General features: G+C 51.3%; 12 protein-coding genes across 12 annotated transcripts; 7 read left to right on the top strand and 5 right to left on the bottom strand.

Moving 5' to 3' along the window:
- The first annotated feature begins 279 nt into the window (after positions 1–279).
- Positions 280–2,245, top strand: CC1G_00399 (xylitol dehydrogenase). Its single transcript, XM_001837211.2, has 12 exons — positions 280–453; positions 507–545; positions 602–618; positions 673–726; positions 781–817; positions 877–942; positions 993–1,027; positions 1,083–1,208; positions 1,265–1,663; positions 1,718–1,804; positions 1,859–1,932; positions 1,986–2,245. Exons 1-12 carry the CDS (start codon positions 381–383, stop codon positions 2,104–2,106), a joined length of 1,128 nt encoding a protein of 375 aa, XP_001837263.1. The 5' UTR covers positions 280–380; the 3' UTR covers positions 2,107–2,245.
- Positions 2,246–2,452: 207 nt separating this feature from the next.
- Positions 2,453–3,654, top strand: CC1G_00398 (hypothetical protein; the record flags this gene model as incomplete). Its single annotated transcript, XM_001837210.2, has 6 exons — positions 2,453–2,499; positions 2,559–2,647; positions 2,720–2,778; positions 2,835–3,039; positions 3,099–3,150; positions 3,207–3,654. The coding sequence occupies 6 exons, from the start codon at positions 2,453–2,455 to the stop codon at positions 3,652–3,654; spliced, it is 900 nt and encodes a 299-aa protein (XP_001837262.2).
- Positions 3,655–3,733: 79 nt separating this feature from the next.
- CC1G_00397 (translation elongation factor 2) lies at positions 3,734–6,134 on the bottom strand (the record flags this gene model as incomplete). The annotated part of the gene is made up of 4 exons (XM_001837209.2): positions 3,734–4,977; positions 5,011–5,699; positions 5,747–6,080; positions 6,113–6,134. The coding sequence occupies 4 exons, from the start codon at positions 6,132–6,134 to the stop codon at positions 3,734–3,736; spliced, it is 2,289 nt and encodes a 762-aa protein (XP_001837261.2).
- A 266-nt stretch (positions 6,135–6,400) lies between these two features.
- On the top strand, positions 6,401–7,441 carry CC1G_00396 (prenyl cysteine carboxyl methyltransferase Ste14). Its single transcript, XM_001837208.2, has 5 exons — positions 6,401–6,728; positions 6,778–6,897; positions 6,949–7,078; positions 7,132–7,262; positions 7,315–7,441. Exons 1-5 carry the CDS (start codon positions 6,404–6,406, stop codon positions 7,401–7,403), a joined length of 795 nt encoding a protein of 264 aa, XP_001837260.1. The 5' UTR covers positions 6,401–6,403; the 3' UTR covers positions 7,404–7,441.
- Positions 7,438–8,251, bottom strand: CC1G_00395 (60S ribosomal protein L9; the record flags this gene model as incomplete). Its single annotated transcript, XM_001837207.2, has 4 exons — positions 7,438–7,612; positions 7,667–7,775; positions 7,830–7,934; positions 7,992–8,251. Coding segments are annotated over 4 exons (578 nt in total), but the record flags the coding sequence as incomplete, so codon positions are not given.
- A 673-nt stretch (positions 8,252–8,924) lies between these two features.
- On the top strand, positions 8,925–11,317 carry CC1G_14647 (hypothetical protein; the record flags this gene model as incomplete). The annotated part of the gene is made up of 7 exons (XM_002911172.1): positions 8,925–9,224; positions 9,493–9,759; positions 9,814–9,930; positions 9,982–10,469; positions 10,524–10,719; positions 10,775–10,996; positions 11,051–11,317. The coding sequence occupies 7 exons, from the start codon at positions 8,925–8,927 to the stop codon at positions 11,315–11,317; spliced, it is 1,857 nt and encodes a 618-aa protein (XP_002911218.1).
- A 273-nt stretch (positions 11,318–11,590) lies between these two features.
- On the top strand, positions 11,591–13,460 carry CC1G_14646 (hypothetical protein; the record flags this gene model as incomplete). Its single annotated transcript, XM_002911171.1, has 11 exons — positions 11,591–12,188; positions 12,243–12,297; positions 12,350–12,528; positions 12,597–12,604; positions 12,656–12,686; positions 12,746–12,850; positions 12,900–12,956; positions 13,007–13,165; positions 13,219–13,280; positions 13,329–13,342; positions 13,397–13,460. The coding sequence occupies 11 exons, from the start codon at positions 11,591–11,593 to the stop codon at positions 13,458–13,460; spliced, it is 1,332 nt and encodes a 443-aa protein (XP_002911217.1).
- A 508-nt stretch (positions 13,461–13,968) lies between these two features.
- Positions 13,969–14,904, bottom strand: CC1G_00393 (orotidine-5'-phosphate decarboxylase; the record flags this gene model as incomplete). Its single annotated transcript, XM_001837205.2, has 3 exons — positions 13,969–14,504; positions 14,558–14,669; positions 14,722–14,904. The coding sequence occupies 3 exons, from the start codon at positions 14,902–14,904 to the stop codon at positions 13,969–13,971; spliced, it is 831 nt and encodes a 276-aa protein (XP_001837257.2).
- Positions 14,905–15,042: 138 nt separating this feature from the next.
- Positions 15,043–17,916, top strand: CC1G_00392 (pseudouridine synthase; the record flags this gene model as incomplete). The annotated part of the gene is made up of 8 exons (XM_001837204.1): positions 15,043–15,335; positions 15,387–15,876; positions 15,932–16,094; positions 16,146–16,521; positions 16,571–16,650; positions 16,704–16,978; positions 17,028–17,485; positions 17,547–17,916. 8 exons carry the CDS (start codon positions 15,043–15,045, stop codon positions 17,914–17,916), a joined length of 2,505 nt encoding a protein of 834 aa, XP_001837256.1.
- Positions 17,917–18,104: 188 nt separating this feature from the next.
- On the top strand, positions 18,105–19,883 carry CC1G_00391 (hypothetical protein; the record flags this gene model as incomplete). The annotated part of the gene is made up of 7 exons (XM_001837203.2): positions 18,105–18,285; positions 18,340–18,457; positions 18,514–18,538; positions 18,606–18,713; positions 18,777–18,860; positions 18,914–19,353; positions 19,420–19,883. Exons 1-7 carry the CDS (start codon positions 18,181–18,183, stop codon positions 19,881–19,883), a joined length of 1,344 nt encoding a protein of 447 aa, XP_001837255.2. The 5' UTR covers positions 18,105–18,180.
- A 288-nt stretch (positions 19,884–20,171) lies between these two features.
- CC1G_00390 (MIPC synthase) lies at positions 20,172–21,925 on the bottom strand (the record flags this gene model as incomplete). The annotated part of the gene is made up of 2 exons (XM_001837202.2): positions 20,172–21,588; positions 21,645–21,925. 2 exons carry the CDS (start codon positions 21,923–21,925, stop codon positions 20,379–20,381), a joined length of 1,491 nt encoding a protein of 496 aa, XP_001837254.2. The 3' UTR covers positions 20,172–20,378.
- Positions 21,926–21,983: 58 nt separating this feature from the next.
- On the bottom strand, positions 21,984–23,228 carry CC1G_14645 (hypothetical protein; the record flags this gene model as incomplete). Its single annotated transcript, XM_002911170.1, has 4 exons — positions 21,984–22,630; positions 22,704–22,833; positions 22,890–23,046; positions 23,101–23,228. 4 exons carry the CDS (start codon positions 23,226–23,228, stop codon positions 21,984–21,986), a joined length of 1,062 nt encoding a protein of 353 aa, XP_002911216.1.
- Between the last annotated feature and the right edge of the window lie 394 nt (positions 23,229–23,622).

The following is a 23,622-nucleotide window of genomic DNA, read 5'->3' as shown; positions in this document are numbered from 1 at the left end:
AGTTCAGAGTGAGAACTTGGTCGTTGGTGAGCAAGCCATGGACGACAGGTTGCGGCCGCGGCGGCTACGGCATTGTTGATCCTTGTTTGCTCTAACGAGTCGGACTCAGGGGAGTGGCAGCGATTGGTGCTTGGATCCATCCGACATCGTGCTTGTTCCCTTTTGCCGCTGACTTTTACCAGGCTGGGCCACGAAATTGATGGCAGTATGAGAAAACCAGGTACAGAGTTGACACAGATTGGAGCTGGGTGGGTGCTATTGGCTGCCATCTCCGTCCGAAATCAATCCGAGGAAGGTCTTGCGGTCCGGTGACGCATTTATGTCTTGAACTGGTCGAAGGGCTGGTCGAAGCTCAATCGCCCTTTTCTTCCCCTCCCAACATGTCAGATAACCCATCTTTTGTCTTGAAAGGCATCAACGACGTTGTCTTCGAGCAACGGCCGATTCCTGAGGGTGCGTTTCCCCTCCTGGGCTTCACTTCCACCCTTGACAAATCTCTCCATTAGTTACGGGAGACGAAGTATTAGTTGCTGTTAAGAAGACCGGTAAGGCGAGATATTATCAACACCCAATCTCTTATCGCTGACCGTCATCTTTCTAGGTATCTGTGGCTCCGATGTAGGCAATATCCATTCAACTTAAGGCCGTGGATCTGACATAGTTTCGTGCTAGGTTCACTACTTGCTGGAAGGTCGTATCGGCGACTTTGTCGTCAAAAGCCCGATGGTAAACTACATCCTCCATTTCGCATTCACATAGACTAACTTGCCATCACCACAGGTTCTTGGTCATGAATCCAGCGGAGTTGTTGCCAAGGGTCGGCTCCGTCTCCCTCTGTGTGAGACGCTGGTATTCAGTGCTAATGATGATCAACAGTTGGCCCCAAGGTCAAGCACCTCAAGGTCGGAGACAGGGTGGCGATGGAACCTGGAGCAACCTGCCGTAAGTGAGATGTCGCTTTGACTGTATCCCATCTCTCAAAAGCCCACCAGGTGCTTGTGAGGCTTGCAAACTAGGCAAATATGAGGTGAGTGAATGGTTGTCTGCCTCTTCACTTGCCCTGATCTGTCGCAACATAACAGCTTTGCCCCGACATCATCTTTGCCGCTACCCCTCCTTACGACGGAACTTTGGCCCGCTACTATAAGCTGCCGGCTGATTTGGCTTACCCTCTTCCTGACAATGTCACCCTCGAGGACGGCGCTATGGTGAGCGCTCCAGCCGTCCTCCAACTTCTCCTGTCTCCTCATTCATTCAACAACAGATGGAACCTCTCTCAGTTGGGGTCCACTCAGTCGCCAACCTCGGAAACTTTAGGGCGGGCCAGTCCATCGCCGTGTTCGGCTGTGGACCCGTTGGTCTTCTTTGCATGGCTGTCGCCAAAGCACTTGGTGCCTCGCGCGTCATTGCTATTGATATTGTCCCCGCCAGACTCGACTTCGCCAAACAGTACGCTGCCACCGACTCCTTCTTGCCTCCCAAACCTCTGGAGGGTGAGAGCAAGGTGGACTACAGCAGGAGGAACGCCGCTGCGTTGAAGGAGGCCCTTGGCATTGCTGAGCGTGGTGCAAGCGCCATTGACCTCGTCATCGATGCTAGCGGTGCTGAAGTTTCTATCCAGACTGCACTTCATGTTGTCAAGTCAGGCGGTACCTTCGTTCAGGTAAGCATATTTCTTGAGGAGTGATATGCTGCTTGCGGCTAACCCTTGAACCAGGTTGGTATGGGTAACCCTAATGTCACCATCGACATTGGTGTCCTCATTACCAAGGAATTGAACTACAAGGGGTCCTTCCGATATGGGGTATGTACTTGTCGTCTGATCGCGCTTCGCCCTCTAATGGGGCAATCCGTATAGCCTGGTGACTATCCCTTGGCCATCAACCTAGTTGCTGCTGGAAAGGTCGACTTGAAGCCGCTGGTCACCCACCGGTAAGCTCTTGCATTGCGCATTCCGAGGGCATTCATCTAAAGCTATCATTTAGTTACAAGTTTGAAGATGCTATCACAGCCTTTAATGCCACGAAAAACGGTAAGAGCGAGGACGGCAAGGGTGTTATCAAGGTCGTGATCTCTGGCCCGGACGTCGACATCAATTCCAACTAATTCTGTCGCATCGCCGAACATGGGACCCTAGTTATTTTTATTTCGTCGGGCATGTCTTATAGACGGAAGGGAGAAGAAAAAAAAATGTATTATATGTATCTATGGATGCAGCCAATGAAAGGGAAAAGTTGACGATCAAGTTCAATTGAAAGTGCCGTGCTATATTGACCGACGCGATAAGTTTGCCTCCGTGCCACAATGTCCTTCCGCCCAAGAAACTGCTATTATCTGCGGATGTCGGAGAAAACCGTACTACCACTGTATGTCAGTCATTGCAGTCGATTCTTCCGCGGCAGCGCACTGAAGTACGTGAAAGCTTTACCTAGATGAGCGGCATCTGGATTGGATGTCAGATAGAGTTCTGCAATATGTTATTGCTGACCTTCGACCCTTGTCAGTATCTGCGTTGTGTTGTCACTCAGTTCTCCTAACTGAATTCAGCGGATCCTCAGGATCTTGCCCAAACTCAAAGCGGAAGCCGATATCCAGATACGAGGGAGTTCATCCGGCAAGAAGTCATCTGTCGAAACGCACAGAGGAGGTTCGTCGCGTCCCTCGTGCAACTGCCTCGTCTCAGTGACGTTTGACACCACCAATGACAATATGCTAACAGACTCATACCAATTCTGCTACTTCTTTCGACCGATAGAGCCTCTTTCCCTGGTTTTAAAGGTTTGCTTCATGGCCAATTCTGTCCGGTTACCAACTCCTCATCAAACGTGAAACAGCACCGTCGATATGTTGCAACCCCGGCACCCCCCAAGCGCGAGATTTCAGCAACAAGGGCTGCGGGTAAAAGAAAGGTATCGAGCGCCAAAGAGACCTCTACCAGAAAGCGGCAGCGGAAAGACCAAGGACATAATTCAGGCGATGCAATGGATGAGGACGACCCAATAGAAATTTCCGAGTCCGATGATGATATGTATGCTCCTAGTACGCTATCGCAGTGTCTCTCGTCTCTATGAAATGTCGATATTGATTTCCCCTGACAGATGAAGATGACTCTGACGACTCTATGGGCGGAATCCCCGAGTTCAACCAGAGGTGTGTCGCGGCGTTCCTCCGAGAAGGAATTCAGTTCTAACAGAAGTGAAAACAAGTGCATTCAATGTGGATGAAGAGGAAGAGAAGCCAAAACCACAGCTTCGGCTGACTTATCAAGGCTTTAACATATCGGGCCACTGTCTCTGTGTCGTGGTTGAGCCATGGCCCCCTGTTAAAGGTGGAAAAGGAAAGGTGACAGGCCAAGTTGCTGCATTGGCCGAGCAGTCGAGGCTTTCCGTCCCTCCTCAGCCCGTCCGACAGTCGAGGGGTGAAACACCTTTGTTTCTCCCTGAAGAGGAAGAGAACGATGTCCGGGCTTTGGTAGATTCACCCAACCTCTATGCCTTCGACGACGATTCAGACTCGGATCCATCTGGTGACATGATGTCATTCAGCCAGGCCCTCAACAATGCCGGGGACTCTCGGCCAGGGGCAGTCGGAGATGACGACGAGATGGAGGGAGCGGTGTTGTTCGCAGACGCCGACGAAATTAAAGAGTTGTGATTAGTAGGATACAACGTAGTTTACTTTCCAATAGTAGCAACAAACCAACGAATACTGGATTCTAGCTGTGGTTTGTTTTTCATGCCCTTCCAATCTCCTTCAAAATTTCCATCCTTCTAGGTTCCGAAACCTGCCTAAAGCAATCTATGGCCATTTCAAAAGATCCATGGCCTTCTGTGATAGCGCGAAGACGACTCGAGTAATCAAACATTCGACTGAGCGGGGCCGATGCATGAATGACATGTTTCGTTGCGGCTTGTCCACGCGAAGCGGTTGCATTGTTTCCGGAAGGCGATAGCCAATCTGGTGGGATATACAAGCCTTCTTCAGAAAAGGGAGTGGAGGAAGAACCATCGAACGCAGCCGCGTCTTCTCCGAGCTCAAGCACCTCGCCTCCGTGCTCCGTCAGGTCGCTGATTACTAGTCCAAAGCTCTTCTCGGGCACGGAAACCTTCAGATGAACGTATGGCTCGAACAAAGGTCCCATGGACGCATCGCGGACTCGCTGGCGAAGGACAGCAACCGTAGCCGCGTTCAATACGGGTGCTGGGAATGCTTCAGTGGGTGGTCCTGTAATCCGAACAAAAACCTTGGTCATTGCAAGACCAGAATGCGGAGAGTTAGATAACGCATTGGCGATTCCTTCGGCGATACCCGCGAGTCGAGGAGATTGAATGGCTTCGGGTGCTGGCAATGGGGCACCAGTCGGACCCAAGACACAATTACCATCCCACACGGGATCTCCAACTTCTTCGTCAGTCATCGCCCGGATCTCGAGAGGAAGAGTCACTGTAACGGGTTTGCCCGCGATATCCGATGACCACGTGGCCCAGGTATCGCTGGGTGTCCCATCCCCCAACCCTTCGCGATAGCTGACACGCCGCTGTCCGAATTCGAAGTTGGCGCCCCAAATGTCACGGAGTTTGTTTTCGACAATCTCGAGGTGGAGGGTGCCGAGGGCGTGAACCAGTAGCTGTCCTTCTTGAGTGTCGATCCGGACTGACGGGTCTGTTCGCGCGAGAGAGTCGAGGGCAGCTTGAACGGGGTCCAGATCCGAGTGTGAGTGAGGGATAACTGAAGTCGAGATAACAGCTGGCGGGGGAGTGATGTCGCGTAGCACCGAGCGCTGCTCAGCATTTCCACCCAAGGACACGAGGGTATCACCGGTTCGCGTATGCCTGAGCCCCAAAACCACACCGACAGAGCCCACAGGGAGCTCATCCACCTCCTCAACGTCCGATGCATACAGCATAAGTAGTTTAGAGACCTTTTCCCGTTGATTGCGACTGGCATTCTGGAGAACGCTTTGCTTGGTAAGGGTGCCTGTATTGGAACATTAGCACCCTTTCGGAGTACAGTATCTAGAGAACTTGCCAGAATAAACTCGCACAAAGGTCATCCAACCACGTCTAGCATCCCAATTCACTTTCCATGCCAAGGCTCGGACCGGTGGGTTCTTTCCTTGAGGGTCGTGAGGAACATCCAGTGGACTTGGGAAGAGTTCGCCAACATAGTCCATTAGGATCTCCGTTCCAATATGATTGAGAGCCGAACCACAGACAATGGGGAGGATTTCGCCCTTGAGGATTGCCTTCCGGAGGTGCGGGAGGATTGCTTCAGCTGGAAGGCCGAGGTATGCATCCGGTGAGGAGTCAAGCTCGAGCAAGTGTTCCATGAGGTCTTCAGAAAACATGGAAATGTTTTCAAGCAGCTGCGTCCGGGCCACAGGGAGGTGAGGGACGATTGGGTGGTTTGGTGGAAAGAGCGGGAATTTTTCGAGCTCTGCAACAGTTCGTGGCAGTGGCCGGCACGTCGCTTCTTCTCCCGCCCATCTCCAGATATTCCATTTGACGAGGTCTACCAGACCTTGAACACCAGGTTCTCCGTGTTGGTAGTCTTTCGGGTCGAAGGACGCGATTGGGATGGTCAGAGGGGAAGGATTGGGATGGAACCGATGGGTGAGGAGCGAAGCCATGGCGTTTCGGAACGATGCACCAGGTCGGTCGAGCTTGTTGAAGAACATCATGCGGGTTGGGACGCCATACCTGGAGACGGTCAGTCTAGCGCAGATACAGAGGTCGGCGAAATGCACCTGTCCAATTGGCGCCAAACGTTCTTGGTTTGGGCCTCAACTCCTTCGACAGAGTCCAGCAGGACAACAGCACCGTCGATGACCCTACTGGCACCCTCGACCTCCATACCAAAGTCAGCGTGACCTGGGGTATCAATGAGATTGAAGGTCCAATCCTTCCATCTCACAGGGATGCTGGCAGACTGTACTGTGATTCCTCGTTCTCGTTCGACCGGAAGAAAGTCAGTTGTTGTGCTTCCGGTATCAACGGATCCCGAGGACGACAGATACGAGGAGCGATACAGAATAGACTCGGTCAACGTGGTTTTGCCGGAATCTGGTGAGCCTGAGCAAACTGGCAAGATACGGTGAACGAAGGCTACACACCGATGTGGGCCACTAAGGCCATGTTCCTGAGCTTCCGAGTGTCATTTTTTGATTTTGTGCTGTAGAGACGTGGTGCGGACTGCCTTGGATGCAGTTGGCGACAGAGCCTCCAGCAAAAGAACATGAAGCGTCCGGCGACTAAACTCGGACTGGCGCGTTTGCGCGCTCGCTCTGAATGGAAGACCGACATCAACAACTACAAACAGGTCGCTATTGTCCCTCGGAAATCCAAAACGCGGTTCAAAGACAAAAGATGGCAAATACCCAAACTCCATTTCTTTGTTCCGTCCCATGTCGGTTTCTGAAGACGCCTTAGAAGAACGCTTTCGAGCTCGTGCAGCCATGGGACGTGGTGGTCTCGAGACTGTACCAATCAGCAGCGTCGCACAGCAGACTCGCGGCAACATCCCAAACACACCGCTCGCCTCCTCCTTCATTGCATTTCTGCTCGGAATCACCTTTGCTCTTGGAGCTACTCTTGTCGCGATAAATGGAGTTCCTCAGTCTGATGTTCTGACCAGGCAACTGGGATTCTTCGCTGCCAGCTGGGCACTTTTCCATTGGCTGGAATTCGGTGTTACCGCTGGATGGAACCGTGAAAAGTGCAGTGTGGACTGTGAGTGACCGTTGATTCTTTGATAGGTTCCTTACCGAACATGGCCCAGCGTATCTTCTCGACAATGGGGCAATGTACCACATTTCGAACGGAATCGCCGTATTAGAGTACGTTTTGACGGCTGCCTGGAACCCTTCCCTCAAAGCGTATCCCTACGTCACTGAGATCGGTACGGTCTCTGCTCTGTGTGGTTCCGCCGCCAATTGACCGATGGTTTTAGGAATGGTCTGGGTCGTTTTTGGACAAGTCCTCCGCTCGCTCGCCATGATCCATGCCGCCACAAACTTCTCTCACACCGTCGCGTTTCAAAAGCGCTCCAACCATAAATTAGTGAGCGATGGCGTTTATGCGTAAGATGGTTGAATAAATATCGATGTACTCCAATATTAACAACCCATTCTAGCTGGTTCCGCCACCCCTCGTACGCTGGGTTCTGGTATTGGGCGGTGGGGACCCAGTTGGTCCTTCAAAACCCATTCAGCACCGTCTTCTTTGCTGTGGTTTTGTGGAGGTTCTTTTACTTGCGAACGCGATGTAAGTACCACGACCGTGTCTTATGCCCATGTACTCATTCCAGGTCCTACAGCGGAAGAGGCAGCCTTGATTCGCTTCTTCGGGGATGAATATGTGCAATACCGTGCTCGGGTCAAAGTGTGGATACCGTTTATACCCTAATCTTAAAGGTAGGATCTTAATGTGAATCGGTTTTGGATGTGCGTCGTCATAGTGTCATATGTAAACCATAAGAGAAGGTGAAGGAGTGTACATGAAAGTGGGCATTTACTCGTCCTCGACGATGGTGCCCCTGTGTGATACGTAGACACCATCCAAGAACTTTCGGATATCCTTGTTTCGCACCCGGCAAATACCTTGGATCGAGGCAGCTGTAACACAATAAGAAATCTTGTTGGCAATACCAAGGCTGAGAGCCACCGTACCTGATTGAGAAACAGTGTCGATGTCGTTGCCCTCGAGGATAAGTTCGTCCTTCTGGGCTTTTGATTCGCTGATAACAACGCCTTCCAACATGTCGACGTGACGCACGATCTAATGGTCCAATGAGCGATAAAATAAACGCAAAATTGACCAACTTCAACGCACCTTCTCGCCCAAGAAATTCCTGATTTCGACGGCCTTTCCACCGTCCTGGATAATGCAGTTGATGGGGAAATGGGCGTAGACGGCACGCATTTTGTATTGGAAGCCCTGCAAAACCGGACCAAGTCAGACCCTCTCCAAAAATCACCCGAACGATCCTCCAACCTTGGTAACGCCAATAACCATGTTGTTGATCATGGTACGGATGGTTCGCAAGCAGGCGACGTGCTTGCGGCTTCCCGACCACACAGTCAAAAGGACCTTGGTCTTCTTGCCCTTGATAACTCGGATGTCCATGTCGATATGTCGCACATTCTTGGTGAGGGTTCCCCTGGGGCCGGTGACGGTGATCAGGCGAGACTTGACGGAAACGTCGACTCCCTCAGGGATTTCGAGATCTTCGACCTTCTGGACATCGAGCATCTAAGAGATTATATCGGTCAGACGCCATCCAAACCAACAAGCGACGCATCCAGCGCGATATTCTGCATTCTCCAGCCCAAATCTCTCCCAACGACAGCCAGCGGATGCTGCAGCACTACTTGACGCAATGGACGGGCATACACTCACCTTGACGTTGGTGTTGGCGGCGACGTTGAGGAGAGTTTGTGTCGTCGAGAGTGATTTTTCTGTTGATAGCCCCCGATGTGGACGCCAAGAGTGATTAGGGCCAAGAGCACACGCGGATGATCCGACAAGGGGCTTACCCTGGCCTTGCTACTTTGGAGGCTTTCAACTGGGCTGTGTGCTACAATTAGCGCAGGGGTTGGACTTGCCCTGACTCCGGTTAGCGAGGGACGAGTAGGGGAAGAGTAACCGCAGGACGGGAGGAGGGAGGTAGCCGAAAGAGTCACGTTCGGCAGCGGAGCTTGCACCGGTTTGTCGGAGTTTGAATTAAAAGTGGCACTCAAAGCCACGGCGATCGCTTTTGTCTTCTGCCAACCACCGCCATCGTTTCTGTTCGTCCCCCACTCTACAGTTTGAATTCCTCAAATATCTGAGTGTTGAGCTTTTTTCGTTGGTGAGATCCCGCGCGTATTCGACCCAGACCACCAGACCATTTTGTGGGATATATCCATGTATTCCCAAAGTGCCAACATGTACGGACAGCCAGCCTTCGCCGCTGGACACCATGCCTTCCACCAGTCCCCCGTGAATGGGTATTATGGCAGTCCCAACCAGTATCAGCAGCAACAGCACTTTCCGCCACCGCCCAGCCTTCCCCAGCCTCCTGTTTTTCACAACGACCCAACCAGTTTTCGCAACCACTACATGAGCCAGCTTTCCACCCTGGTTTACAACTCTAGGCCCATAATCCAAAATCTTTCTATGCTTGCCTACGAGTACTCACGTCATGCAGCCGTCGTCGTCACCTGCATCGAATCCCACATCCGTAAGGTGAGTAGCTTTTCTGCTACTTGTGGAGCTTACTCCAGCTATGAGGACATCCGACTGGGGTTTCCACCGTGTATCTTATGTACATGTACACCGTGTAACTAGCGTAGTCAATTGTCCTCAGTGAGCAATGTCGTGAAAATATTTTGCGCCAGCTGCGGTTGCAAGGCTCTGCCGTCGCCTGCTGCCCTGTTTTTCCTTCCCTTTGTTTCCATTCTTGCCGATTCCGCGGATTGCTGACTAATATCCGTTTTCGGTTACTTCCTCCCAGGTCCCTCCCAGCCTGAAGCTACCAGCTTTCTATCTTCTCGACGCGATTTCCAAGAACTACTACGAGCATTATGCAAGACGGTTCAGCCATGTCGTCGCCCCTTTGTTCCTACAGACTTACTCTCAGGTCGATCAGCAGACACAGAACAAGATGGAGGAAATGCTCTTGACATGGCGAACCGGTTCCCCGCAGCGCACCGAACTCTTCGGTCCCGTAACTCAGCTCAATATTGAGCGAGGTGTTTGGGGTAGCGGCTCGAACGTTTCTGTGAGTCGCCGTCCTCCCCGAAGACACTGGTCTGTCGCTAAACCTGCACGCAAGATTACCAAGAACCAAGTAGTCAGTGAGCTTCAATTTGCGATTGGTCAAAAAGAACGTGCACTGCAGGGCAACCCGTACGACGAGGATTCGCGTCGAAAGCTCGAAGTCCTTCGACAGGTATGTCGCCGATTGTCTTTGTCTCTCGAACGTACACTGATCCTTCCCCAGCTACGCAGCCTAGTCGTGGACGTTGGTGTTTCCCAAGACGAGTTGAGGCAGATTTTGAATCAACTACATGAACTCGTCAAAGCGCCCCCGCCTCCGCCTCCAGTTGTTCCTCCCGCTCCCGTTAATGCATGGCAACCACCGCCAGTACACTACCCGCCCCCACCGCATTCCCGACCTTCGTCCTCGGCGCCATATGCCAACGCTCCACCGCTATACCCGCCTACTCACGTCCCCCATCCACCCCCTCAATCTATACCCTCGACTTCTACCGCCATACCCAGTATACCCGATGCTGAGAATATCAACAAGATTCTAGATAGCCTCAAGAATGCAGGTGTTTTGGCGGCCGCTTCTACCTCCTCGCAAACCGAACCAGCTGCAATTGGCAAGCAAGCCGTTTCAGACGACGGGATTGCAAGCGCTGCTCGTGATTACAAGAAACATGTCCTCTCCATTAAATCCGTTCTATCGAGCTCCGAGATTCTGAGGTACGATCACATCCGAGTATATTCATCTGGACGGACGCTGACAGCGACCTTCAGGACAAAGCCCGTGTTGCCTGCGCTCCTGTATGACCAGCTTCCGGTACAGTGCAAACAATGTGGACTTCGATTCGCAGATACATCCTATGGCAAGAAGAAGCTGGACGATCACCTTGACGAGCATTTCCAACAGAATAAGAAAGCAAATCAGGACAATGGCAGGGGCCACTGTCGGACATGGTTCGCTTCTGCTGATGTATGTATTCATTGTCCCTGTCCCCGTCAAGCTCGTTACTGACAAATCATTGCAGGATTGGATACGGGACGTGACAACTCAGGTTGATGATGGCAAGTCTGCTGCGACGGTTAGCGTCAAGAACGACAAAGAATTGCGGGCTATGTTTATCGTGGTTCCTCCTGGTGATGAAGCGAAAAATATAACTTGTCCAATTTGCCAAGAGAATATGAAGTCCGAGTTTCTGGAAGACGACGAAGAATGGGTTTGGAGAAACGCCATCATGAAGGACGAGAAGGTATGTCTACCGATTTCTCCCACATGTCTCGCCGATACTGATTTCTTTTCGTAGATTTACCATGCAACATGCCATGCAGAGGCTCTCTCAGGTATCGCAGCGCGCTTGCGCAACGATGCCACAGGCTCCAGTCGAGGTGCGACCCCCGAATTTGCTGGCAGTTCTCGGTCTACACCGCCTCCTTCCTTTACCGTGAAATCGAAATCACCATCGCCGGACCCCAAGTCTGTTGGTGTGAAGCGTAAGGTTGAGACTGATCCAACAGAGGAAAGAATAAGCACACCCCCGTCCAAAAAGATTGCCCTTTCAACTGATTCATGACAGGGTGTTGGGGTTTAAATTCACTGGGACACTTGTAGAGGGTTTTATTTTATTAGTTTAATTAACACCACTGTACTATACTATCATCGCATCCAACATACAGACAGCATTGCAGGCGATACTCCCATTTTGTGTGAATATTATTGTGAATTGTGTGTAAGGAGCACTGCCCAAATGAGATCATCGAACTAACGATCAAAGAAGCGCCGCCAATTACAAGTTTCCCCCATACTTACCACGACAGTTGGGCGGCTGCGTCCACGTTTCGTGAAAATGCCCTCCATTCATATCAAAAGCGCTCATTACCCACATATACGGGACCTGTTCAGCGGTTCCGACGACAACCAGCTGGATCCTAAGAGCGACGACGAGGAGACGGCATCCGGTGCTGGAAACAGCTCTTCAGTGCTCACAATGCGTCCCATATCGATGCCCAACTTGAAGGCCTCGAGCCGTGATGGCACAGAAGCTCCCCAGGCAATGCCACCCTTCCCTCTCAATCATCCCGACTCTGCTGGGACGACCCACCGACGACGACCTAGGTCGAACACCGCTTCCAGTCGCATACGGTCCCACGTTCTCGAACGCTCTACCCGGGACTCGCGGTCGTTCAGAGACTCGACGATCCATCATGGACCATCGTCATCCACAGAGGCACTCAATCCCAGCCCTACACACCCCACAAATGCTAGAGTAGACGGCACGCAGGCCAGTATTCTGGTGGAATCCCCGACTGGACTCGGTCCTGGTCACGGTATTTTGCATGACGCACTTGACGAGTTTGATTCTCCTGTTTCGCCTTCGTCGACCAGAAGGCGGACGTATGCGAGGAACCATCATGATGACATTGTCGAGCATTTGGACGTTATCGGTGTGTTTCACCCATTGTCATTGCTTCGAGCTATCTCTCACCAATGCACTGAAGACCCTCAGGTTGGAACTGTGTCAAAACTGACGAATGCAGCCAATTCCATCGTGATGTACGTACCGGGTCCATCCAATATGCCCAAAGCTCATCTCCTGTGCTCCAAGTCCACCCACCGGATTATATTCGAGGAGGCCTGTCATTGTGCTATCGTCCCCTAGACGCCAGGGGGATAAGGAGAAGCCAGACTACGACGACCCTCTGGACAGCCATGTCGATGATGTGCTGAAGAGCCCTTCCAGAATACGACGGACCTTGTTGGGAGTATGGTCTTTTCTCAAAACCCGTGAGTGTGGTGTGACACTTTCGAGTGGGAGGGACCCCCTTGAACTGATGCTGACTGCTACTATCAAGCTATGGGTGTAGGTGTGGTTCCCTGAACCGATCCCACAATACTTAAAGAGCTGCCTTAGATCCTAACCGGAATTTACGGCTTCCTTGTTGGTTCGTCACGCCGTACCTGCCAACCGCTTGTCCCGTCAAAATAAACTGTGTCCGTCTAGTGTTCTGGGGCGCAGCGATTGTCCTTTTCCTGGCCAAGATTATCAATTTACACGATGATGAACTCCAAGGATTCTGGGTGGAGGTGTCGTCTCAGGTTGTGTGCGGTATGTGGAACGTTCCTCATCCAAAGTCACAATTTTGATCATCGTTCAGGCCTCTTTACTGTGACAAGCGTCGGATTTATTCCTTCTCGAATTCTATCCACTTTCCGTAAGGATTCAACTCGGAGGGATTCTCCATTCTGAATATGTTTATTCCAGGAATTTACAAGATATGGTACTACAAGAAAGAAACTATCAAAAGGCGGAAGGAAGCGGGGCTTCCTCAACTGTTCGATCTTGACGACTTGCCTGACCCACATTACGACCCCAATTTTGTCCATGTTCTTACAGACGAAGAACACAAGGATCTCCACCGCCGTCAGTAACCTATTTCGTGAAGGCATGCTTAGACTAAGACTTGACAACGTTAGAGCAAGTCAAATTTGCGTACCACCAAACGTGGTACCGGGCTCATGGAACAGAAACCCATCGCGTCAGTTGCTACATTGACACCCTCGCTCTTTCACTGACGACTCTCTAGGCCTTTCCAATAACGTGAGGGCGTTCGACTGCGTTGTTCGAATAATTGAAGCTCACTTTTCCCCCCAGAATGGCACTCTGGATCTGCTTCCTCAATGACGCCAACTCCATTTTTCAAGCAGGTAGCCCATAATCCCTTATTGACATTTTGTTGATTCTGGCACAGATCATCTTATGTGGAACGATGTGGGGAATGAATCGGTCAGTTTCTGCGCTCTTGCAGTAACGCCCCTTTTCTGATCTTTCCCCAGGTTTCAACGACCAGCATGGAGCACAGGCATATTGATCCCGGCTGGTTTCTTGTGTGGCATAGGAGCGGCCGTGTTGATTTGGAGGGGAGGAGAGAGAACTAAGCGTGTGGAAGAAGTTAGAGAGCGCCTCAGGGCAGTCCTTGCACACGAATCTTCCAGGATTGCGACACCACCATCACCAGAAACCCCTATTCTCCATCAACCAGATTCACAGCGTCCTACCATGGTCAAATTCTCTGATCGAGTTCCTCTCGACACACTCTCCGAGGAACGTCTGAGCCCACGAGTGGATGAGGAGATGGTTGTACCGAGGACGGTGTCATGACATTTGGAACTAACTATTGTCTGTGTGAGTAACTCCCGTGGCGTTACCCGTGCAACAGCATTCAACTAAGCAGATGCTATTCTTTCCTGGTACGCAGCCCACCCTTCTGTCATGTAACGTTCTGCTCGTGCTGCGATGACGTCCACTGCCTTGGGGTCGTTCCCATAGATTCCTCGTCCAACAATAATCACGTCACATCCATCTTCGAGCACAACTTGGCGTGGCGTTCGGTACTGCTGTCCCATTGCATCGCCTTTCATCTCAAGTCCTACACCGGGAGTAAGGATCAAGAAGTCTTCATCGGTTGTGTCCACTCCCGGGGGCGCGCCGATTCCTTCCATTCTGCGCTGTGCGATGAAGCCGATGACGAAGTCTTTGTGTTCTCGTGCCATCTGTACTGCAGAGTTGGTGTAGGCCCCTTTGGTCAGAGCCCCCTTTGTGCTCATTTCTGCGAGGAGCAACAATCCTCGTTCAAGTGGCTTGCCCACGGATGCGAGACCTTGGATGATAGAAGGACCAGGTACAGGGTGTGCATTGGTAATGTGCGACCATTGCGCAATTTTGTGGACACCTCCTCCGTATTGTAGAGCAACCGTGTTGCCTGTTTCAATCCGATTGAAGCTTGTAGACTGGCATCGTTGACGATTTTCTTACCAATGTCAGCAAACTTTCTGTCCTCGAAGATGAGGAAGTCGTGCCTCCTACTGAGACTCTCCAGACGCTCGATTACAGATGAATCAAAGTCTTCCAAGATATCGACGTGAGTCTTGGGTCCAGATAATTAGATTGGACTGCATTGAACGATGTCGGGAGACGACACTTGCCTTGATAAGGCAGACATATGGGCCAACGACGTCGATGATAGTGAGGAAATCCTCGGTTTTGGGCGTGTCGACGCTGACGCAGAGATTGGTTTTCTTCCTCTCGATGGTTTCCAGCAATCTGACTGCTGCTGGGTTTTTGTAGTTTTTTGCTCGTTCGGCGTATGTTTTGCGGATCATGGCGAAGTGGAGGAACCAAGTGAAGCAGAACCTGAGTCTGTTGAAGGCTTCCCGCGAGATAAGATCTAATCTCCCGAGTGCATAGATAAGATAAGGTTTTTGCTTGGGCGCGGAAAGCGTAGGCGAGAAATCTCTGTCATGTCTTCCATCATCGTCCACGAGAGAGAACAAGACGGCGAAGACGCAGAGCGCTACGCAAAGAGGCAAAGGACTGACGACAGCGGCACGTCAACTCTCCAAGCTGCAGAAGCTATCGCAGGCGACGCAAACGACGCTGAAGAGCATGTCCTCCCACCCAGCCATGCTTTGCTCGGAGTACCACTCCCCGTTAAAACAGAGGAAGGGCAAATGAAGTTCTTGGAGACTGACGTCGGAATCTCTGAATACATTGGACGCGGAGATGCAAAAGTAGAGGGAATCATCAAGCAAAGGTCAGATCAACGTCTCCCGACGATACACAACCCATCTAATGTCATTTGTAGGTTCACCGACTTCATGGTCTTTGAAGTTGATCAAGACGGGAATGTAATCCACCTTAAAAGCCTTGACAAACCCAAAGGCGTTAAAGACGAGCCCGAGGTCCAGACAGAGAAACCGACGCCAGGCCAACCCTCTGAACCTGAAAAAGATTCTGTCAATAATGCAGAGCCCATAGAAGACGAACCTTGGCCAGCATCGTTTGATGAAAGACTCAGGCCCTTCTTGTCAGACGAGAGTAGGGAAAGGTTGAAGGCAATGTTCTTCGAGGGCCCGGAACCGCCGCTGGTGAGCGATAGCGGTTGGGCGGGAAGGGCTGCTGCCAAAGCAGACCAGGACAATGGACCCGCACCTGAACCTGATCCGACTCCCGAACCTAGCTCTAACTGTGGAAGAGGTGGAAGAGGTGGAAGAGGTGGAAGAGGAAGGGGTGGTCGAGGCGCAGGCCGTGGTGGACGACCCATGAGGGAGGATAACCGTAAAGTCATCTCAGAGGTAGTTTCACTTGCTTCAAATTTTCGGTCCACATCATCTGATCATATCCAAACAGCCGATGGAATCCAAAGACACTCGAACGGCATTCCATCAAACAATCAGGGAATTGTTCAAGGGCAAGTTGGACACGGAAACGGACACGTCTGCTCCCTCGGATGACGGTCAGAGAATCGTGATCAAATGGGCCAGGAGTGGTGGACGCGGAGCAGGCCAGCGAGGTGCGACCTTGGTTTCATGTGTGGATCGTACATGCTAACGTGTTTTACAAGGCGGGGGCGGAGGTGGGCGAAATGCTCGAGGAACATACCCGCCTTACATCCACTTCACGTTGCAAAAGACGAACCGTGATACCCAAGACGCTCTTGGACATCTGTCTCGAATTCTTCACGTTAGCGTCAAAGATTTGTCCGTTGCGGGGACGAAGGACAAACGCGGCGTTACCGTGCAGCGCGTTTCTTTGAAAAGAAACAATAAAACTGTCGAAGACATTTGGAGGCTCGGAAACGGTATCGGCACTTCACGAACTGCGGAGACTGCGCTTACCCAACGGGGTGAGAGGGGTGTGCGCATCGCAGACCTCGTTTATCGTAAGGCCGGACTAGAACTTGGCATGCTCAAGGGAAATGCCTTTATCATTACTTTGCGGTATGTCTCGACAGATATTCCCCTTTGTTTGACTCTGATTCCCGTGCAGGAATGTCAAGGTGGAATCAAGAGAGGTGCTGGATGAAGCTCTCAACACCATTAAGATGAAGGGGTTTATCAATTACTACGGTCCGTTTCTCTCTCGCAACGGTTTTGTCCTTGGCACTAAATGCAGGAACCAGGCATGCAGCGTTTTGGAACCGCGTCTGTCCCAACCCATGCTATCGGCCTGGCTTTATTGAAATCTGACTGGAATCGGGCGATCAATCTTCTCCTGCAAAAACGTTACGGGGAACATCCAGATGTGGCCGCTGCTCGCGATGCCTGGCTCGTCGACCGGGACTTGGACAAAGCTCTTCAGCTGCTGCCCCGGCGCGTGGTTGCAGAGCGTTGCATTCTTGAAAGTTTCAAGAAGATGAAGGGTGACACTCGAAATGCTATGGGCGCTCTCTCAACTGTAAGAACTACTGTCCGTCGCAAAACTGCATCCCACTGACCAAGGACAGATTCCCCGCAATTTGCGCTTGATGTATATCCATGCCTACCAATCATACGTCTGGAATGCCATCGTCTCGGAGCGAATCCGGATGTTCGGCGTTGAAAAACCTGTGGTTGGGGATTTGGTCTTCGAAAAGAATGCAGCAAGCGATCAGATGGAGGTAGATCCGGAGAGAAGGGAAGGTGACGAAGACTCGCAAGGTAAAAGATTCATTTCTTCGGAGGACATCGGCGCTCAAAGTCAATGGGCCTCAGAACAAGGCCGTAAACGGAATCGTAAACCCTACGTCCCACCAAAGATCAAGACACTCACCGAAGAGGACCTTGACAAATACACCATCTTCGACGTGATCATGCCACTCCCGGGTACTGATGTCGCTTACCCGGGTGGACGTCTGGGAGAGCGTTACCGAGAGTTTCTACGCGCAGATGGACTCGATCCTGACAATTTTGTGAGAAAACAAAAGTATGTATCGACATGTGTTTCTCGTGCATGCGTTTCTAACGTCTCGAATCCCTGCATCTAGGGAGTACACCTTGAATGGTTCCTACCGCACAATCCTTCACCTTCCCAAGGAACTATCATGGTCTGTTCTGCAATACACAGATCCCGATGTCCCACTTGCCCAATCGGACGAAGATAAACTATTGGGCTTCGATCCACCCGTTGTTGTCGAGGATGGCAAATTTACGGCACTCCAGATCAGGTTACAACTTGGAAGTGCTGCATATGCTACCATGGCTCTTCGAGAGATCACGAAAATGGACACCAGTACACACACCCAGACGAGCCTCACGAGCGCTTCAGAGGACCAAAAGTACAAGGGCCAAGAGAATGATTCAGTGGAGGTGGAGGTCGCTGGGGAAAGTGAAGTCCTCACGGAAAGTCTCGATTGATGTAGATACTTGTAGAGTGAGATTCTATCTACCAGATTCTATCATTAGGTTACCTGCAGCTCGATACCCGTAATTGAGATGTGTTCGTCCTAGGTTCCATGGGCGCGTGAGACACCCAGGCTTGAAACGCGGCGTCTTTGAACCGTGCCGACGTGTACTTCGACCGCGACAGCCATCTCCTGACAAGCTATTTATACCAACTACTGCGACATTGATTGTCTGCTCGTCCTTCACTCGTTACTCGCTTGCTTTCCTTATACCATCATGGCGAAGGTAGAAACTGTAGTGTTTCTGTCGCTGATTCTGGATCTCTTCGCGTTCACAATACCGTTGCCCCTCTTTCCCCGGTTAATTGAATGGTACACTCTGGTTAGTGCTTGTCTACCGCAATGCTGCATGAATATGCTGATCTGCCGATGACAGAGAGAAAGCACCAATGACTCAGGTTTATTATCGCAAACCTTAAACTTCGTGCGATCTGTTAGAAGTCTTCTCTACAAGCCAGGTGTCCAATCGCAAAGATGGGACGTCGTTCTTCTCGGTGCGTGGTATTCCTATCCAGTTTGAGGATCCATGCTTAGCGTGAGTTATCTGCAGGTGGTTTAATGGGATCTGTGTTCTCGTAAGCTCTTCGAATTGAATCTGACAACTTCGAGGAACTGTATTTAACTCCAACGCGCACATTCCAGTGCTCTACAGTTCTTCATTTCCCCAAAGATTGGAGCATTATCGGACAAGTATGGGCGGAAGAAGGTTCTCCTGCTTACCATGATTGGAAACATCCTTTCTGCTCTTGTGTACGTGTTGGACACCTTCGAGAAGCATCCGCGCCTAACGGAACCGCCGGGTTGAACCTACAGATGGCTCAAGTCTACGACATTTGCAACCTATATGCTCTCTCGAGTGATCGGAGGCTTGAGTGAAGGGAACGTCCAGCTGGCAATGTACGTCCTGACGTCGCTCAGTACCAGTCCACTAACGATACATGTACTTCTAGAGCAATTCTCTCTGACATCACTACGGCCGCCAATCGTTCGAAAGCACTGGCCCACGTCGGAATCGCATTCGCAATCTGCTTCTGTATCGGCCCGCCCATCGGTGCCTACTTTGCTTCCAGGCCTTTACCCCAGTCAGTTAGCTCCCTCGGCTTTGAGCTCAACATCTATGCAGTCCCGGCTCTTATCACTCTCATTCTCCTGGCCATCGAGACCATCTTCCTCATTGTTGCTCTCCCCGAAACTCGTGGTACCAAGGCTCCTGAACACAAGAAATCTGCAGCCTCCGCGTCGCCATCGAAAACTCAGCCACCTAAACCAACCAAACGCTTCACGATCCAACAACGCATTCAAAACCTCAAGACACTCCGCAGACTGCACTTTTCCTTCTTAGCCGTGTTCTCAGGGGTTGAATTCACATTGACATTCTTGACTTTTGATCGTGCGTGGCTCTTTCACAATTCACTTCCGTGCACCTAGAACCTAACCCTGTGACCACTGGAAACAGTTCTAGACTGGAACAACACGCAAAACGGCAAGCTAATTGGGAGCATTGGCGTGGTTAGCGCGTTACTTCAAGGAGGCTATGTTCGACGCTCAGCGTCCAGGATCGGGGAGGGAAAGATGGCCCGTCAGGGTGTGGCGAGCTGTGTGCTTAGCCTGATCTTGCTTGCTGTCTTCCCCAACTACGTGCAAACCAACCAAACTTTCGCATTGAGGCTTCTACAGCTTGCCGCTGTCTGTTTGGCGTTCACCAGCGCTACGGTGGTGAATTCGTTGACTGCATTCGCATCATTGCAATGCGACGATCCATCAGTTGACCCGGACACCGGGAAACCATTGGAAGAGAATCCCGAACTTGCCAAAGGCAAGGCTCTCGGAAAATTTAGGTCATCTGGTCAACTAGGGAGAGCCTTGGGTCCTCTTATCGGTGAGAAGTTTCTACTCAACGGCCAAACAAAAAGCGCCTAACGCCTAACGGACACCCTTTCTAGCCTGTGCAAGTTACTGGACCTTTGGCCCCTCTATAACGTATTCATTATCAGCGGTAACAATGTTCGCCCTTTACATTACAATGAAGCCGATAGCGATCTCCAAGTCGGTGTAAGTAGTAACAGTATTAAATAAATCGTAGTAAAGTCGTCACTGTAAAATGTTAGAGGGAAAGCGTCGTGTTAATTCGTTCTGGCTGGCGTAAGCTAAACGCAAGCGGGATGTGGGATCGAACTCTATTCAATGAGGTGCCCCTTGCCCACTCCATTGCTCCCCAAATGTCCGTTCTCGTAAACCTAGCTATTCTATACACGTCGATGCCCACTGAACGTGTGTTGGACGGCCCGAATTGAACAAATGCCAAGCGAGGGTATCGATGCATCATGGAACAGCGCTAGCGTCAATGGCAGTGTCCAATAAGCTCGCCCGGCCCTGTGTACTCGCGCGGTTATGACGAAAACACACTCCAATTGTCTACAAATCCCTTTCTCTCGACGACGAGGAATCTTCCAAAACGGCGGGGTGGAGAAGGGAATCATGAGGTTCATCATCCTCTATGTTTGGATGCTTGTCATCAGAACGGTGGTGCCGGTGAGATGGCATCGAATACGCCGGCGGCGGGGTACTGGGTTCCATTTCGATGTCTTGCGGAGAACGTGACATGGAGGGGGTGAAGATCGCTGGAAGGAAGAACAAGATGCCGCGATGTCGGCGAGGTCGAATAGGAGTCATGGGAGCTTGGTCATGAGGATCGGAGGTCGCGATTGATGTGACCCGGTTTCTCATCCGGCGAAACGCGTCAACGATGGGACTGTTCCTTCCGGCATAAGGTTCAAGATCTGAGGTGGTGGGCGAAGGGGGCCTGATGCTAAGAGGGAGATGGAGTATGTCAACTTCGTCACTGTCGGAGAGTCGTATGGATTCACTACTGCTCGAGGTTGAAACCGGGGATGGGGGGGACGAAAAGCGGCCCAGGGGGAGGTACCATCGACCTGAACGCGATAAGCGTGGAAAATGAATATCATAGCCACTGATTCGCCTGAGCCCTCGCCGCTGGGCTTTGTTTGGGAGTCTGACGACACCGATGACGAGCACAATGAGGCCGACCCACATCAAGACCTTGCCCCAGGTACCGAGGAAACCAATGAAGGCAGCATCGTCCGCATGCCAGCTGCTGCCATAGAAGTGGGAGAAGAAGGAATGAGGCGCTTCCTCGGGCCTTGCATTCTTGCCGTACAGGGACTTGGGTAGAATGCGGATATCTTTGGTGGCGGAATCTGGGTGAGCAGTGGTGTAAATCCCATACTGGGCAGAGAGGAACATGGGGCCGGTTGAGAACATAACGGTAGGATAGTTGAGGACCCAAGAGTGGTCAAAGGTGACGAGGTTGTTGATGGTTTGGAGGAGGAATGGGTGACCCTTTTCGGCAAACATGAGGTCATTGGATACCCCGACAGGGATTGTCTTGGGTAAAATGACAGGGTAGTTGAGCAACGGGTCCATGGGGCGTAGGCAACCGATGTCGAGGTCCATGTACACGCCACCGTAGTGGTGCAGCACAAAGTATCGAATGGCGTCTGCCCTCTGGATAGGGTACTCGTAGCTGTCGAATGTTTCAAGGAACCAAGGGTAGTTTTGAGCGATGAATTCCCTGGACGAATCGTCTGTCCACAGCATGTATTCGCTAGATGATTGATATGAATATGGTGGTCCTGTTGGGGACAGGAAAGGGGTGCCTACTAGTCTGGCATCATGTCTCGACACGCCTGGGATATTGGCTGCCATCGCGGGGGGAGGGTGTCTGTCTTCCAGGTCTGGTGGATGATCTTTGGGATTCTGTGTGCTGAAGCATTGGTATTCGAGTTGTCGGGGCCTGGAGACTGATATAGGTCGAGCTCGTCGAGATAAGCGGCGGGGTCTATTGCAAGATAGAAAGTGACAGAGGAGAGAACGATGACAGTGCCGAGGAGGAAAAGCGCAAGAACAGCGAGGAAGACATGGATTGCCCGTCGAGTGTTCATCGAGCGAAAAAGATGAAAGAAAGAACGAATCCCAAATTTACCGAGGCCCTTGCATTTCTTAATGTCCTGCTAAAACTCGCTGCTTTACGTACTCCCGAAGCTCACGTGATGCTGCCAATATCATATCACGTGACTCCGTATCCATGCCTTTGCCAAGTCTTTCTAATTTGGTGAATCCGGCGATCCAATCTCCTAGACTCCAGTCGTCGCCCCGCCGTGCCCCCACGACACCAGTATATCTTTTTCCCAAGAATGCTGTTAGTCGCGGTCCAGGGAGGCCGTCTATCTCCTGCTGAAGCCCCGGTTGCGTCTCCCAGAAATATTCAATCGCATCCACCGCAGACCAGGCTGTACATGGCTTCCGTCTCCAGTTGCTAGCATACCTCGAAAGTGAACCTGGATCGACCGGATCGAGTAGCGCCCGGCCCCCAATTTTCAACGCAGCATCGATCAAGAGCCGCGTGAAATACTCCCGTACATCATCATGGAGAACATTCAACGGCGTTTCCTCCACAATTATTTCATCGTCGATCATCATTCCGTCCCCGTCCCCAGCACCCGCAGCGCCAGAGACAGTAATCTGCCTGTACGCAGCATTATCCCCGCTAAAGTGCTGTGAAACCGCAGGTATGTTTCCATAAAGCGCGATGGCGATGTCTCTGCTAGTCCATGGTTTTGACTTGCAAGGAGAAAGAACTTCAATTCCTAGTAAGCGGAATTCGCGTCAGCGGCTAGATGATCTCCTTGGAACGCGTTATAGTTGTGGAGTAATGCGTACCCTGCCCCTGTGCAAAAATCAGAACGTTCGTATCTTCGGTACAAAGGAACGTCCGCCGCCTGGTGCTCATCTGGAAATACTGGACACAATCTAGCACCAAATGGTCGTTCATCATGCCCCCTGGTATGATCTGCAACGGATGACCTATCAGCGCCTATTACACACGCAGGGTGTTTCATAACATACTAGCTCCTTGGCCTCATCTTTAGACCTCCAATTACGCGACGCTTTGCATGTTTCCTCCGTAGCTTGTACTTTGACCGACTTTTTCTCTCGCACTCTCTCCAATAACCATCCAGAAGCTCGACGCGCCGGCCACGCCACTTCATCGCGGTTCTTCAAGCTATGCGTACGCTTCAGTTTCACGATTTCTTTCAAAAGGTTAGGGCAAACACACCCGTCCATCTCATAGATCACTGTCCCAGGCACGACGACGACAACAGGCGCTCCGCACCTCTCAACATCCGCCACAAACGTTCTTAAAGCTTCATAATGGTGTATCAAGATATTCGTATCAACGACCATGTACCTCCCGTATTCTGCTTCTGGGGGCTAATTAAAGATCATAGCGTAGTGACATGAGTACACCTTTTGCGAATAGAATGGTAATCGCACCCACCTGCATTTCCACATCCTCCGCGATTTCATTAATGGCTGTGTTTTGAGGTTGTAATTGACGATCATAGTCTAAATGTAGCGCAGTTCTTTCAGCATGCAGTTAGAGCTAGCGCACGACGAGGCACACCATTTCCCGAAATTGAGGTTTCAGTCGCCATTCGTGATGGATTCAGTCGATAAATGCAACTAGTATCTGTGCAGATGGTTAATGTAGAATACCCCGTCAACTTCACTTACAGCCTGTGTAATGACAACTGCCAGAAACAAGTTGGAAAGAGCGAAGGGCAACAGAGGTGTGAGC

This window comes from Coprinopsis cinerea, assembly GCF_000182895.1.
Source record: "Coprinopsis cinerea okayama7#130 chromosome 5 map unlocalized cont3.5, whole genome shotgun sequence".
Lineage (NCBI taxonomy): Eukaryota > Fungi > Basidiomycota > Agaricomycetes > Agaricales > Psathyrellaceae > Coprinopsis > Coprinopsis cinerea.
Note: the sequence above shows the minus strand (reverse complement) of the source record. Positions and strands in the feature narration are given on the sequence as shown.